Source organism: Tamandua tetradactyla, chromosome 3 (assembly GCF_023851605.1).
Source record: "Tamandua tetradactyla isolate mTamTet1 chromosome 3, mTamTet1.pri, whole genome shotgun sequence".
NCBI lineage: Eukaryota > Metazoa > Chordata > Mammalia > Pilosa > Myrmecophagidae > Tamandua > Tamandua tetradactyla.
In genome coordinates, this window is record NC_135329.1 from 178,118,227 (window position 1) to 178,134,545 (window position 16,319).

Below are 16,319 nucleotides of genomic sequence, written 5' to 3' on the forward strand. Positions count from 1 at the left end.
TTGACCAAAGTATATTGTGTCCTGTTCACTCTCCTAGCTCTAGTGCCTAAAACTGTGCCTGGTAAAATTTGCAGAATAAGTGTTGTAGACTCATGGAAAATATCTAGTTGTGAGGATATAATGTTTATACATTTTATACATACCATCATTCTATTTATAGTTTCTGTCTGAGCAAATTAAATTAATAAAATGACTATCTTGACATGTGGAGGATCATTTTAATTAGTTTTCTTTGGTTTATATTTCAGCAAATATTTGAATACCTCCCTACTTTATATAAGGTAAATGAGAAAAATGTGGATTAGTTAGAAACACCATGTCTGTTCAATGAATAGTTTATAATCCTGTTAAGAACATAGTCTTTTAAAAGCACATCCTCCCACATCGTCATTGAATTAATTTCACATTAAAATAACTGAAAAGACACTGTTTTTAATGTAATGTACTATATACTTTTTGAAGAATCTTATATTTTTAATTTCTTTACAGATTTTACAGATTTTGCAGTCCCAGCCAGATGCAGCACACCAAATATCACAACAAGTGGGTTGGCAAGACACCTTAGTTAGGCTTTTTTTTAAAGCAAATTTTGAAAATGGAAATACTCTTAATAAGCCCAGTAGAGTTGTCTTAGTGAAAGGCAATGACGAAAATATTTCCACTGAAGATATTAAGAAGAACCCTGATGAAAAAACAGATGAAGAAAAAACCAACACTTTTGCCTCACCTAATGTGTCTTCAGATCTGTGGAGTTTGGAGGATAGACGCTTTCTAGATTCAGGCATACCACTATTTCAAGAAGACAGCTCTGTGGGAGAAGTGTCTTTCAAATCAGAGAATCAAGAAGAATTCTGGCAGCATAACCCCTCACATTTGAGTTTAGATCTCAGTGGAATTGACTCATGTGAACTGAGTGATAGTGGAAGTCAGATGCCAGACAGCCTGCCTAGCACACCATCCCCAGTAGAACCTACTAAATTGTTTTCTGTACCGTCTGACAAAGAAAGCAGCAATACAAATAATATGGACTTCATTGATGACTTCTCTTTTTTTGAAAGCCAGAAGGTAAAATTCCTTATCTAGCCAAATGCATTTTTATTTTTCTGATCCTTAGAAAAGTATAAGCAATTATTAACAATTTCATGTTATATTCATATTTTAAATCTCATAGTCCAAGATTTAGAACACTAGAGGCCCTAGATTGTGAGTCTCTTGAGAGCCAAGTCTCTGTCTAGTCATCCTCTACCTCTAAGGCACTTTTTTTTTAATGTTTTTATTGAGAAATATCCACACATGTACAGACCTACCATATTACAAAATCAGTGATTTCCCTCTCATTTACTTACAGTATTTAAATCTATGCAATTTTTGCCCTTTCTTTCCCCCATTATTTTTTTTTAATCCTTTTTTTACTCATCTGTCCATACTCTAGATAAAAGGAGCATGAGATAGGGGATTTTCACAATCACACAGTCACATCGTAAAAGCTGTATACAGTGTTCTTAAAGAATCAAAGCTACTAGAACACAGTTCAGATACTTCCCTGTAACCACTCCAATACACCATAAACTAAAAAAGGATATGTATATAATGCATAAGAATAACCTCCAGGATAACCTGTCGACTCTGTTTGAAATCTCTCAGCCACTGAAACTTTATTTTGTCTCATTTCTCTCTTCCCTCTTTTGGTCAAGAAGACTTTCTCATTCCCAGGATGCCAGGTCCTGGCTCATCTTAGGGAGTCAGGTCCCATGTTGCCAGGGAGATTTACACACCTGGGAGTCATATCCCACTTAGGGGAGGTAGGGATGCCACGTTGACTTAAAGAGAGAAGCCACATCTGAACAACAGAAGTAGTTCCTGGGGGGGGGGGGGTGACTCTTGGGCATAATTATCAGTAGACTTATGGAATAAGCTTCATTGAGGTAAGCACCAAGATTGAGGACTCAGCCTTTTGAATTAGCTGTCCCCACTGCATGTAAGAATATCAGGAATTCCCCAGATGGGGGAGTTGAATATTTCCCCCTTTCTTCACAGTGCCCCAAGGGAACTGGGCAAACACTTTTTTATTCTCTGCCCAAATTACTCTGGGATATATCAGGGATCCCACTAACCTGTACAAACCATGAAGATCTCATGCCCTCTTCAAGATTCCATGTAATTATGATGTTCAAGTAAACTGACCATACAGGTTAAATTAGATAATGTGCTGCCCAAAATATACATTTTGCCTCAAATAAACATCTCTACCTTTGGTCTCACACAGAAGTTGAAGTTTGAAGATATGGGCCATGTCGTCCTTTACCCAATATTCTGATTTCCCTTAGTCCTATGCAGATCAGTTTCATTCATTATCTCTAGATGAAGTCTGATCACTTTTAAAACTTTTTAAACAGTTGCTGAATGGAATTATGCTAACTTTCATAGCTTCAGTGCTCAATTCAGTCTCAGGTGTCACATAAATACCTGAAGTCTGAGAGAACAAACAGTCAGCAAGGCTCTTTTAAAATATGCTAAATGATTATAATAGTGTATGTGATGGTTCTTATGATAGGCTTTTTAGCACCTCCTCCTTCCAAAAATGTAATTATTTTATGTTGTTTTTTTTTTTAATAGAGATGTGAAGAGGAGCTTCTTCAATTATTGCCAAATATTTTGAATTATGTAATGTGTAAGGGACTAGAAAAGTCTGATGATGATACTTGGATTGAACGAGGACAAGTGTTTTCAGCACTAACTAAGCCCGGAATATCCAGTGAGCTACTTCGACCATCAAATGAAATAAAACTAATGTAAGCATTCAGCTATTGATTTACCACCTCCCCCCCCTCCTTTTAGAATAGGCAGGAGTTTAAATATTAGTAACTGAGCATTCAGTTTCTTCCGGGTAGTTAAAGAAAAACTTTGTTCGTAGCCTGTTTTCCTATCTTTTGCCATCTAGTGGAATCAAGAAAGGTTCCCAAACTAATTCCAATGTGAGGGGATTTAAATCTTAAGTTAATTTGATTTTTTAAGTATTAAAGATTTGTCTTCTGCATTATCTAAGGATTTTATGCAGTGTTTTCTACAGGCTTGTCCAAATTTGAGTGTTTCCATGCTACTGCTAGAGAACGAGTATTTTGATGAAAATTACTGCTCTAAAGCATGTAGGATTCCGTGAAGATGATAGGACTCTAACTCTAGCACTCTAGGGTACTGTTACCACTTTGTTCTTTCATAGTGCTAAACCCTCAGTAAGACATAATAAGGCTCTCTCCTCCCCCCTCAAGCTTCCCAGTTTCACCTTTGAAGAATCTTTTTTAAGTGTCTCATAGAAACTGGATTATGAGTTATTGTCATAACTTTTTTACAATTAAGGAAAACATACATCTTTTACTTGGATTTTAATATTAGGTGTACTAAAGGTAGATACTCCAGAGATTTAAAAGTTGCTCCATTGTTATTAAATTTCATCTACACTCTCTTGATGATCCATGCCAAGGGTAATGTATCTTTGGAGGTAATAAATATAAAGAACTGTTTGGGTTTTTCACCTGTGTCTTACTATTTGTATAAACTTACAGTAGTTTAAGAGGACTTTGTTTAACACTTAGTTTGCTACAGAAGATGTTAGAATGGGCAGTCACAGAAAACAGAGAAGCAAAAACTAATCCAGCAACTGCTGAAAATGCCCTTCGAATCATGCTGATCGTACAGGATTTTCTGCAGTCGGAGGGACTAGTTAATTCAAACTTGTGGACTGAGAAGGTACAGTATTATCCTTTTGAAATTATATGTGGGGTACTTTATTCAAAGTAAGAAATTTCGCACACGCATCCCTTTATAACATCAATATATAATCAGATATTATCAACAGAAACAAGATGTAATAGTCAGATTTTGTTATTTAATAACATAATTCCTTTGGACTTTTACCCATTGAAAGCTAATTGGAAGTATTTATGACTTCTATTAATGTTGGGAGAAAACATCCTAAGTAGGTCAAAAACTGAATGTTTTTATTTCTCAATTTTTTCTTCATGATAGCTTTTGGAGAATATGATGCTGCTTTTTGACTGTCTGTCAGACTGGTATTCTGAAAGCTCAGAATGGGTAAAAGTCTCTCAAATTCAGATCCAGTTGCTTCTAGGATTCATTGGAAAGGGTAATTTGCAGGTTTGTCAATTCTTTTACACTATTATCTCTACGTGCATGCTGCATAGGTATTATTTATGATAAGTAAATGATAATGTCTTTTCAGTATTTTAAATTTTTTATTATTTTGGAAGTATTTATAATTTTACTTTTGTTTCAGTTTTATGAGATCAGAAAGGAGCTTGAAAGGCAGTTAATTGATGATTTTTATTTCTTCTTATGATTCATTACAATTTTAAAGTCTTCCTTTAAAAGATTTATATACAGCTTATATTAGAAGGCATTACTCATATCACCTATATTCAGTGTCGGCAGGTGCTATACAGTCTACGTTAGACGTTTTGTATCTGTGCAGTTTAGGTTTTAATATTTTTTAGGAAAATTACTTTTAAAATTGTTTCCTTTCATTTTTTTTCTGTTATTTTAGAAGTTCACAATTTAAAAATCTGTTCCATATTTTCTAGTTGATCAAACACTTGGATTGTAAACACTTACTGAATATCTACCAAGGGTTAAGCATTATGTTAGGTCTTAGAAATAAAGGTAAATAAATATGGTCCCATGGAATATTTATTATTTCTTATTTGGATTAAAAAGAAAAAGATTGGATAATATTCATGTGACTTTTAGTCATTTTTCTATTAACATTTGGTACTTATATGAAAGCATGAGTTTGATTAGTCACAATATATATCCTATAGCTATTTCTCTGGCCCTTTTTATTTTGTTTTGTTTTTGCCATTATAAGTGTTTAGAGGAAACAGTGAAGGATGGTCCTGGTTTCCAGTGTATTTAAATTTGGCCATAATATTGATTAGAAGATGGAGTGGTTAAAATCCTGGCATTTGTTTGCTCTACTTTAAAAAGGCCATACCTGCTGATTCTCTTTTAAATAAATATTTTTTTCTGATCATAGAAGTATCACATACTCGTTGTAGAATATACACAAAATCACAAAGAAAAAACATAAACAAATCATTCATCATCTCACAAGTCAAGAGAAAACAGCTGCCAATATTTTGGTACATTTCTTTCCTTTTTTCCTATGCATGTATCTTTTTCAGATTGAAGTCATCATATATTTTCATAATTTTGTTGTTTTTTTCTTTTACTGTTATATCAAACTCCTTTTCCCATGTTATTAAATGCTTTATACACATCTTTTAAACTTTTAAAAATCTATTTTTTTCTTATTCGTAAAAGCAACACATGTACATTGCAGAAAATTTGGAAAATGCAGAAAAGCTAAACAAGAAAATAAGTGTTTTGATACCTGGATGGTGGAAGGTTGAATTATGTAGCCTTTGAAAAGGAAATTTGAAAATATATGAACTAAAGATTTAAAAAAATGATTATACTTTTTATCTAGTAATTCGCTGGAACTATATCCTAAGAAAATAATTGAAATTACAGAGCAGTCATTATGCATATGGATGTTCATTAAAATGTTTGTTTTTTCCCCCTAACCTACATAAACAACTAGCATACTTCTTTTTCAGCATTTCTAATTAATAGCCTCATGACCTGTGGAGCAATTGTAGCCAGTGTGCCAGGTAGTTATTTATTTTGGATTTTAGGGCTGTTTTTATTCCACTCATAGTTACCCTTAGTATTTTTCTACCTCATGAAATTTTCTAGAAATAAAATGTTTATTTTGTTCATCTATTAAATATCTAGTAACTGTCCTATGGCAGAGACTCTGTAAATATTTGTTAAATACAAACCTATAGATAAACTAATCCTATCTACCAATATTTAATGAACAAAAACATTTCTCACTGGCCTATTATTTAATTTCATTCTCTCAGGAATAAAAGCTTATTCCTCTGAAGTTCTGCACATTAAAGGAGGAAAGAAACTTTTTCCCTTATAGGACTTATAGCAAAGCTGCCTTTATGTAAAATAACTCTAACCAGCAAACTTCGGTTTGGTCCATACATATTAATTATTACCAATATTTAAGTTTGAGGAGATTTCAGGTAAAAACCAGGATTTCTCAGCATGTCTTTAAGTTACCTTCACTAATAATACTCTTCAATTCTGTGCCCTGCTCCAGACTATCCTTTCCTGTCTTTTTTTTTTTCAGCTAACAGAACTCCCTTTAGTATTTCTTATAGAGTAGGTCTCTTTTTTTATTATTATTATTAATTAACGGAAAAAAAGAAATTAACCCAACATTTAGAAATCATACCATTCTACATATGCAATCAGTAATTCTTAACATCATCACATAGATGCATGATCATCGTTTCTTAGTACATTTGCATCGGTTTAGAAGAACTAGCAACACAACCGAAAAAGATATAGAATGTTAATATAGAGAAAAAAAATAAAAGTAATAATAGTAAGAACAAAACAAAACGAAACAAAAACCTATAGCTCAGATGCAGCTTCATTCAGTGTTTTAACATGATTACTTTACAATTAGGTATTATTGTGCTGTCCATTTTTGAGTTTTTGTATCTAGTCCTGTTGCACAGTCTGTATCCCATCAGCTCCAATTACCCATTATCTTACCCTGTTTCTAACTCCTGCTGAACTCTGTTACCAGTGACATATTCCAAGTTTATTCTCGAATGTCGATTCACATCATTGGGACCATACAGTATTTGTCTTTTAGTTTTTGGCTAGACTCACTCAGCATAATGTTCTCTAGGTCCATCCATGTTATTACATGCTTCATAATTTTATCCTGTCTTAAAGCTGCATAGTATTCCATCGTATGTATATACCACAGTTTGTTTAGCCACTCGTCTGTTGATGGACATTTTGGCTGTTTCCATCTCTTTGCAATTGTAAATAACGCTGCTATAAACATTGGTGTGCAAATGTCCGTTTGAGTTTTTGCCCTTAATTCCTTTGAGTAGATTCCCAGCAATGGTATTGCTGGGTCGTATGGCAATTCTATATTCAGCTTTTTGAGGAACCGCCAAACTGCCTTCCACAGTGGTTGCACCATTTGACATTCCCACCAACAGTGGATAAGTGTGCCTCTTTCTCCGCATCCTCTCCAGCACTTGTCATTTTCTGTTTTGTTGATAATGGCCATTCTGGTGGGTGTGAGATGATATCTCATTGTGGTTTTGATTTGCATTTCTCTAATGGCCAGGGACATTGAGCATCTCTTCATGTACCTTTTGGCCATTTGTATTTCCTCCTCTGGTAGGTGTCTGTTCAAGTCTTTTTCCCATTTTGTAATTGGGTTGGCTGTCATTCTGTTGTTGAGTTGAACAATCTCTTTATAAATTCTGGATACTAGACCTTTATCTGATATGTCGTTTCCAAATATTGTCTCCCATTGTGTAGGCTGTCTTTCTACTTTCTTGATGAAGTTCTTTGATGCACAAAAGTGTTTAATTTTGAGGAGTTCCCATTTATTTATTTCCTTCTTCAGTGCTCTTGCTTTAGGTTTAAGGTCCATAAAACTGCCTCCAATTGTAAGATTCATAAGATATCTCCCTACATTTTCCTCTAACTGTTTTATGGTCTTAGACCTAATGTTTAGATCTTTGATCCATTTTGAGTTAACTTTTGTATAGGGTGTGAGATACGGGTCCTCTTTCATTCTTTTGCATATGGATATCCAGTTCTCTAGGCACCATTTATTGAAGAGACTGTTCTGTCCCAGGTGACTTGACTTGACTGCCTTATCAAAGATCAAATGTCCATAGATGAGAGGGTCTATATCTGAGCACTCTATTCGATTCCATTGGTCGATATATCTATCTTTATGCCAATGCCATGCTGTTTTGACCACTGTGGCTTCATAATATGCCTTAAAGTCAGGCAGTGTAACACCTCCAGCTTCGTTTTTTTTCCTCAAGATGTTTTTAGCAATTCGGGGCACCCTGCCCTTCCAGACAAATTTGCTTATTGGTTTTTCTAATTCTGAAAAATAAGTTGTTGGGATTTTGATTGGTATTGCATTGAATCTGTAAATCAATTTAGGTAGGATTGACATCTTAACTATATTTAGTCTTCCAATCCATGAACACGGTATGCCCTTCCATCTATTTAGGTCTTCTGTGATTTCTTTTAGCAGTTTTTTGTAGTTTTCTTTATATAGGTTTTTTGTCTCTTTAGTTAAATTTATTCCTAGGTATTTTATTCTTTTAGTTGCGATTGTAAATGGGATTGGTTTCTTGATTTCCCCCTCCGCTTGTTCATTGCTAGTGTATAGAAATGCTACAGATTTTTGAATGTTGATCTTGTAACCTGCTACTTTGCTGTACTCATTTATTAGCTCTAGTAGTTTTGTTGTGGATTTTTCCGGGTTTTCGACGTATAGTATCATATCGTCTGCAAACAGTGATAGTTTTACTTCTTCCTTTCCAATTTTGATGCCTTGTATTTCTTTTTCTTGTCTAATTGCTCTGGCTAGAACCTCCAACACGATGTTGAATAATAGTGGTGATAGTGGACATCCTTGTTTTGTTCCTGATCTTAGGGGGAAAGTTTTCAATTTTTCCCCATTGAGGATGATATTAGCTGTGGGTTTTTCATATATTCCCTCTATCATTTTAAGGAAGTTCCCTTGTATTCCTATCCTTTGGAGTGTTTTCAACAGGAAAGGATGTTGAATCTTGTCAAATGCCTTCTCTGCATCAATTGAGATGATCATGTGATTTTTCTGCTTTGATTTGTTGATGTGGTGTATTACATTAATTGATTTTCTTATGTTGAACCATCCTTGCATACCTGGGATGAATCCTACTTGGTCATGGTGTATAATTCTTTTAATGTGTCGTTGGATACGATTTGCTAGAATTTTATTGAGGATTTTTGCATCTATATTCATTAGAGAGATTGGTCTGTAGTTTTCTTTTTTTGTAATATCTTTGCCTGGTTTTGGTATGAGGGTGATGTTGGCTTCATAGAATGAATTAGGTAGTTTTCCCTCCGCTTCGATTTTTTTGAAGAGTTTGAGGAGAGTTGGTACTAATTCTTTCTGGAATGTTTGATAGAATTCAGATGTGAAGCCGTCTGGTCCTGGACTTTTCTTTTTGGGAAGCTTTTGAATGACTAATTCAATTTCTTTACTTGTGATTGGTTTGTTGAGGTCATCTATGTCTTCTTGAGTCAAAGTTGGTTGTTCATGTCTTTCCAGGAACCCGTCCATTTCCTCTAAATTGTTGTATTTATTAACATAAAGTTTTTCATAGTATCCTGTTATTACCTCCTTTATTTCTGTGAGGCCAGTAGTTATGTCTCCTCTTCCATTTCTGATCTTATTTATTTGCATCCTCTCTCTCTTCTTCTTTTTGTCAATCTTGCTAAGGGCCCATCAATCTTATTGATTTTCTCATAGAACCAACTTCTGGCCTTACTGATTTTCTCTATTGTTTTCATGTTTTCAATTTCATTTATTTCTGCTCTAATCTTTGTTATTTCTTTCCTTTTGCTTGCTTTGGGATTAGTTTGCTGTTCTTTCTCCAGCTCTTCCAAGGGGACAGTTAATTCCTGCATTTTTGCCTTTCTTCTTTTCTGATATAGGCATTTAGGGCAATAAATTTCCCTCTTAGCACTGCCTTTGCTGCGTCCCATAAGTTTTGATATGTTGTGTTTTCATTTTCATTCGCCTCGAGGTATTTGCTAATTTCTCTAGCAATTTCTTCTTTGACCCACTCGTTGTTTAGGAGTGTGTTGTTGAGCCTCCATGTATTTGTGAATTTTCTGGCACTCCGCCTATTATTGATTTCCAACTTCATTCCTTTATGATCCGAGAAAGTGTTGTGTATGATTTCAATATTTTTAAATTTGTTAAGACTTGCTTTGTGACCCAGCATATGGTCTATCTTTGAGAATGATCCATGAGCACTTGAGAAAAAGGTGTATCCTGCTGTTGTGGGATGTAATGTCCTATAGATGTCTGTTAAGTCTAGCTCATTTATAGTAATATTCAGATTCTCTATTTCTTTATTGATTCTCTGTCTAGATGTTCTGTCCATTGATGAGAGTGGTGAATTGAAGTCTCCAACTATTATGGTATATGTGTCTATTTCCCTTTTCAGTGTTTGCAGTGTATTCCTCACGTATTTTGGGGCATTCTGGTTCGGTGCGTAAATATTTATGATTGTTATGTCTTCTTGTTTAATTGTTCCTTTTATTAGTATATAGTGTCCTTCTTTGTCTCTTTTAACTGTTTTACATTTGAAGTCTAATTTGTTGGATATTAGTATAGCCACTCCTGCTCTTTTCTGGTTGTTATTTGCATGAAATATCTTTTCCCAACCTTTCACTTTCAACCTATGTTTATCTTTGGGTCTAAGATGTGTTTCCTGTAGACAGCATATAGAAGGATCCTGTTTTTTAATCCATTCTGCCAGTCTGTGTCTTTTGATTGGGGAATTCAGTCCATTAACATTTAGTGTTATTACTGTTTGGATAATATTTTCCTCTAACATTTTGCCTTTTGTATTATATATATCATATCTGATTTTCCTTCTTTCTACACTCTTCTCCATACCTCTCTCTTCTGTGTTTTTGTATCTGACTCTAGTGCTCCCTTTAGTATTTCTTGCAGAGCTGGTCTCTTGGTCACAAATTCTCTCAGTGACTTTTTGTCTGAGAATGTTTTAATTTCTCCCTCATTTTTGAAGGATAATTTTGCTGGATATAGGAGTCTTGGTTGGCAGTTTTTCTCTTTTGTAATTTAAATATATCATCCCACTGTCTTCTAGCTTCCATGGTTTCTGCTGAGAAATCTACACAGAGTCTTATTGGGTTTCCCTTGTATGTGACAGATTGTTTTTCTCTTGCTGCTTTCAAGATCCTCTCTTTCTCTTTGACCTCTGACATTCTAACTAGTAAGTGTCTTGGAGAACGCCTATTTGGGTCTAATCTCTTTGGGGTGCGCTGCACTTCTTGGATCTGTAATTTTAGGTCTTTCATAAGAGTTGGGAAATTTTCAGTGATAATTTCTTCCATTAGTTTTTCTCCTCCTTTTCCCTTCTCCTCTCCTTCTGGGACACCCACAACACATATATTTGTGCGGTTCATATTGTCCTTGAGTTCCCTGATACCCTGTTGAAATTTTTCCATTCTTTTCCCAATAGTTTCTGTTTCTTTTTGGAATTCAGATGTTCCATCCTCCAAATCACTAATTCTATCTTCTGTCTCTTTAAATCTATCATTGTAGGTATCAATTGTTTTTTCCATCTTTTCTACTTTATCCTTCACTTCCATAAGTTCTGTGATTTGTTTTTTCAATTTTTCTATTTCTTCTTTATGTTCAGCCCATGTCTTCTTCATGTCCTCCCTCAATTTATCGATTCATTTTTGAAGAGGTTTTCCATTTCTGTTCATATATTCAGCATTAGTTGTCTCAGTTCTTGTATCTCATTTGAACTGTTGGTTTGTTCCTTTGACTGGGCCATATTCTCAATCTTCTGAGCGTGGACCGTTATCTTCTGCTGCTGGCGTCTGGGCATTTAGTCAGATTTCCCTGGGTCTCGGACCCAACAAGGTTGTAAGATTTTTCTGTGAAATCTCTGGGTTCTGTTTTTCTTATCCTGCCCAGTAGGTGGCGCTCGTGGCACACGTTTGTCTCACGTGTTTGGAAGGGATTCCCCCGGTCACCAATCCCTGCGGCCTGGGCATTTCCGATCCAATTCTCTCCGTTGGTTCGGGGGGCCACGCATGGTGGGGGTGTCAGCCACCGCGGCTTGAGGGGACCCTGTGGCTGGTCGCCGGCCGCAGTGGGCCCGGGGAATTCGCCACCGGACCAGGAAGTCGCCCGTGGGGGAGGGGCGTCGGTCACCGGCCGCCGCAGCCTGGGGAATTCCCCACCGGACCAGGAAGCCGCCCACGGGGGAGGGCCACCTCGGCTTGGGTAGCCCTCTGATCCGAGACTCGTAGCCGGACCAGGAAGCCGCCCGCAAAAGAGTGGCGCCGGCCGCCTCGGCTTGGGAAACTTGCCTCTCCGAGACTCTCAGCCGGCCCGCGAAGGAGGAAGGGAGGAGCTCCGGCCACCACAGCTGCCGCTGCTCGGGAAATCGCGCGCCGCTCGGGGATCTCACCGTAGCCGAGTCTCGCAGTCAGACTAGCCAGTCCAGACTGGGGTACGCTGTGTGTCCATTCCCTGCTGTAGCCCCGGGAGCTGTTCTGCACTGTTTCAGTTCACCTAGTAGTTGCTTTGGAGGAGGAACTAAGATGCACGTACCTTACTAAGCCTCCATCTTGGCCCTGCCCTCAAGACTTAGAGTAGGTCTCTTGTTGACAAATTCTCTCAGCCTTTTTTTGTCTTTGAAAATTGTAATCTCTCCCTCACTTTTGAAGGACAGTTTAACTAAATAAACAATTCTTGGCTGGAAGCCTTTCTCTTTCAGGATCTTAAATATATCATACCACTGCCTTCTTGCCACCATGGTGCCTATTGGGTAGTCCTAACTCAGTCTTATGTTATTTCCCTTGTATGTGGTGAATCGTTTTTCTCTTGCTGCTGTCAGGAGATCCTGCTTCTCTTCAACATTTGGCACTCTGATTAGTATGTGTCTTGGGAGTAGGCCTATTTGGATTTTTTCTACTTGAGGTTCATTGGGCTTCTTTGATATACGTAATTTCTGTCTTTTATAAGGCTTGGGAAATTTTCCCCCATTATCTCTTCAACTAATTTCCCTAGCTCTTTATTATTCTGTTCTTCTGGGACAACACTGATGATTCTTATATTTGTGTATTATCATTTCCTTGAGATCCAATTCCAATTTTTCATCTTTCTTGCCATTTGTTCTTTTGTGCACGCAAATTCAGTTGTCCTCTGCTCTGGTTCACTGATTCTTCTGCCTCTTCAGATCTGCTGCTGCTGTGTCTCTGGTATATTTTTAATTTGGTCTACAGTATCTTCCATCTCTGTGAGATCTGCTTTTTTCTATTTATTCTTTCAAATTCTTTATATCCTTTATGTTGTTAGCCAAAGCACTGAATTTGTTTAGGAGAATTGTGTGAACATCTTTGATTAGATTCCAAATTCTGTGTCTTCTCTGCTTTTAACTTGGTCATTTGGCTGGGTCATACCTGCCTGCATCTTCATGTGCTTTGTGATTTTTTTGTTGGCTTCAAGGCATTTGATTATCTTGATAAGGTTATTTTGAAAGTTGATTTCCTTCACTCATCTAAGGTTTTGTGTTTGCTTGGGTTTGCAGTAAAGGTCTCCTTTTGCACTTGATTTGTCAGGAATTCCCCACCAGACCAAGTCTTGGACATCCTGTGTTATGCAGGCAGAGCAGGTTTACTTTGTTAAAAGCTAGGCAGATGGACAGTTTGCCAGACTACATTTTTTGTTTCTACTCAGCAGAAGCACTCTTGGGCTACCTCTTTCCCTCAGGCCACCTCTCTGAACCTGCTGAGGTAAATCGAGACCCGGTCCAGTTCCAACCAGGTCTGCTGAACCCTTGGTCTGGGACGTGGGCAGTTCAGCGGAGAATCTGTTGTGGGCTTGATGAGTCTGGTGGCCCCCAAGCTCCTACTTGGAATGACCATGGGCTGTGGGACTGGGTATTTCAGTTGCTTCTGCCCACTATCGTGGAAATGTCTGGCAACCTCCAGCTCAGTACATGGCTCACAGCTTGCCATGCTTTCCGGTCCCCACCACTCCATCTGTGCACACCCAAGGTCTCCAGGTCTCCATGGGGAAAGGGGAGCAGTATTGCTACCCAGCCAGTCTCTTTCACCAGCCAATTGTCAGACCAGCTCCACTCTGCATCTCCTCCTCCTCCCTGGAGGGCCTCCCAGTCTCTGCCATAAAACCAGTCACCCACAGTAACCTGTTTCAGGGGTCAGGAGCAGGCACTGTGAACTGGCTGAATGGACTCTTTGTGCAGAGAAGGAAAGCCTGCTGGCTTCCAGGTTCCCCACAGGAGCTCCCAGCTGTGGAACTGAGAGGGAACATCTCCCAGGCTAGCTGCAGGGGTAGGTTGGAACCTAGGGGCGCTGTGCTCTTTCTGGTCCCACACTTTCATACGTACCACTGCTTGTCTCTGTGGAGTCATGACTGAACACATTCACCGTGTTCTGTCTGTCCCAATTTCTCTGTGTTTTCATCCAGGACCTCCCTATATAGTGTAGATGTGCTCTGTCCCTCATACCCTGGAACTTCAGTCTCAGTCAATTTTCTGTCACTTCTGTTGTTGTTCTGTGAAACAAGGATGAACTTGGCCCATCCTATTCTGCTGTCTTCCCAGAAGTCTCATCCCAGCATGTCTTGAAAACATGCCTGGATGGTTGTTGATACATTTAGATGCAGCATGTGATTTCCAGTTTTCTTGGGTCTCTACTCCCCCAGTTATCTTAGCTCATTCAGTGATTCTCATCTCTGGCTGCATGTGAGATCACCTAAAGGAGCATTTTAGAAATACCTGAGTATAACATCACCAGTAATAATGAAATCAGAATAGTAGGTGGTGAGCGGAAGATGAAAAGGGCATCAGTTTATATTTCAGCTCTTCAGGTGACCCTAATGCAGTGTGCTGTCTAATGGAGAAGGGCAGAAGTCATACTTATATGTGTGTATGTCTTGGGTATGTGTATGTATCTGCAAATATCAGATAAATTAGTATGTATTCATTAAGAGTATTTTTACATGTTTGAGTACAGATATAACCTTATAGTTTATCTGATTCCACAATATTAAGCAAAAGACACTAGATACTCTGTTTTTACTGTAAACAGTTTTTTTAAAAATAATTAACAAAAAAGCTCCAGAATCAATATTAGCATTGGCATTTCCTGGATGAAGGAATTTTATGATTTCTTTTTTAAAATTTACTGACCTCTAGTGGAATTTGGCTCTTTATCAGATTCAAAAATTAATTGGGGGGGGGGCTTTAAGAAAAGTCTGGGGAGGGTAGAGAAGCTTTACATCCTATTTGATTAGTTAAAATTATGAGCCCTCTTATAAGATCCTTACCTCTGATGCTGTCTGCCTCATTGAGACTTGCATAGGAAGATTGCTTGAGGTCTTTTCTTGTTACCTTGGTCTGTAAAGACTTGTATCACTGCCCTGAACTTTTGGCACAAATATGTTCTTTTTTTATTATTGATATATATTATATATTGACGTACCATGTAATCATCCAGTGTGTGCAATCAGTAGTTCACAATATCATATACTATGCATTTATCATCACAATTGACTTTTTCTTTTTTTGTGTGAAAAATGACACATATACAAAAAAACAGTAAATTTCAAAGCACATCACAACAATTAGTTGTAGAACAGATTTCAGTGTTTGGTATGGGTTACAATTCCACAATTTTGTTTTTACTTCTAGCTGCTCTAAGATACTGGAGACCAAAAGCAGTCATACTCATTTGTTAAATCCTACCTTCTCTGTATAACTCCACCATCACCTTTGATCTTTCTCCCACTCTTTAAGGGGTATTTGGGTTATGCCCATTCTAACTTTTTCATGTTGGAAAGGGCTGTCAATAATATGAAATAGAGGAATGGAACTAGCTGATGTTCTGCAGAGGCTCTACATTTCAGGACTTCTCTGGTCCAGGGACCCATCTGGGGGTTGTAGGTTTCTAGAGTGTTACCCTAGTACATGGAACCTTTATAGAATCTTAAATAGCATCCTAGGTAAGGGTTTGTAGACTCTTATATAACACCCTAGGTAAGGGTTCTGTTTCATTTTTGGCTGTTGATATCCAGTTTTCCCATGAACATTTATTGAAAAGACTATTTTGTCCCAGTTTGTTGGATTTGGGGACTTTGTCGAAGATCAGTTGACCATAGATTTGGAGTCTGTTTCTCTGCTCTAAATATGATTCCATTGACCAATACATTTATCTTTGTGGCAGTACCATGCTGTTTTGACCACTGTGGCTTTATAATAAGTTTTAAAATCTGGAGGTTCTGAATTAGGAAGTTTAAAATCCTCTGTTCTAGTTTGCAAGCTGTGGGAATGTTATATGCCAGAAATGGAACGACTCTTAAAAGGGGGAATTTATTAAGTTGCAAGTTTACAGTTCTAAGGCCATGAAAATAATTCCAATTAAAAAAATTCTATAAAAATGTCCAAATTAAGGCATCCAGGGAAAGATACCTTGGTTGAAGAAGTCTGATGAAGTTCAGGGTTTCTCTCTCTGAATGGAAAGTTTCATGGCAAACATGGCAACATCTGCTAGCTTTCTCTCCAGGCCTCTTGTTTCATGAAGCTCCCCTAGGTGTGTTTTCCTTCCTCATC

General features: G+C 37.4%; 1 protein-coding gene across 20 annotated transcripts in view; it reads left to right on the forward strand.

Annotated features, from left to right (window-relative positions):
* The window catches only part of NBEAL1 (neurobeachin like 1), a 312,588-nt gene that overhangs the window by 188,174 nt on the left and 108,095 nt on the right, over window positions 1-16,319 (forward strand). For all 20 annotated transcript variants that reach the window (XM_077154757.1, XM_077154758.1, XM_077154760.1 and 17 more), the window contains 4 exons: window positions 490-1,065; window positions 2,617-2,792; window positions 3,594-3,747; window positions 4,027-4,155. In XM_077154757.1, coding sequence (XP_077010872.1) covers window positions 490-1,065; window positions 2,617-2,792; window positions 3,594-3,747; window positions 4,027-4,155 — 1,035 coding nt within the window. The remainder of the gene's footprint in view (window positions 1-489; window positions 1,066-2,616; window positions 2,793-3,593; window positions 3,748-4,026; window positions 4,156-16,319) is intronic.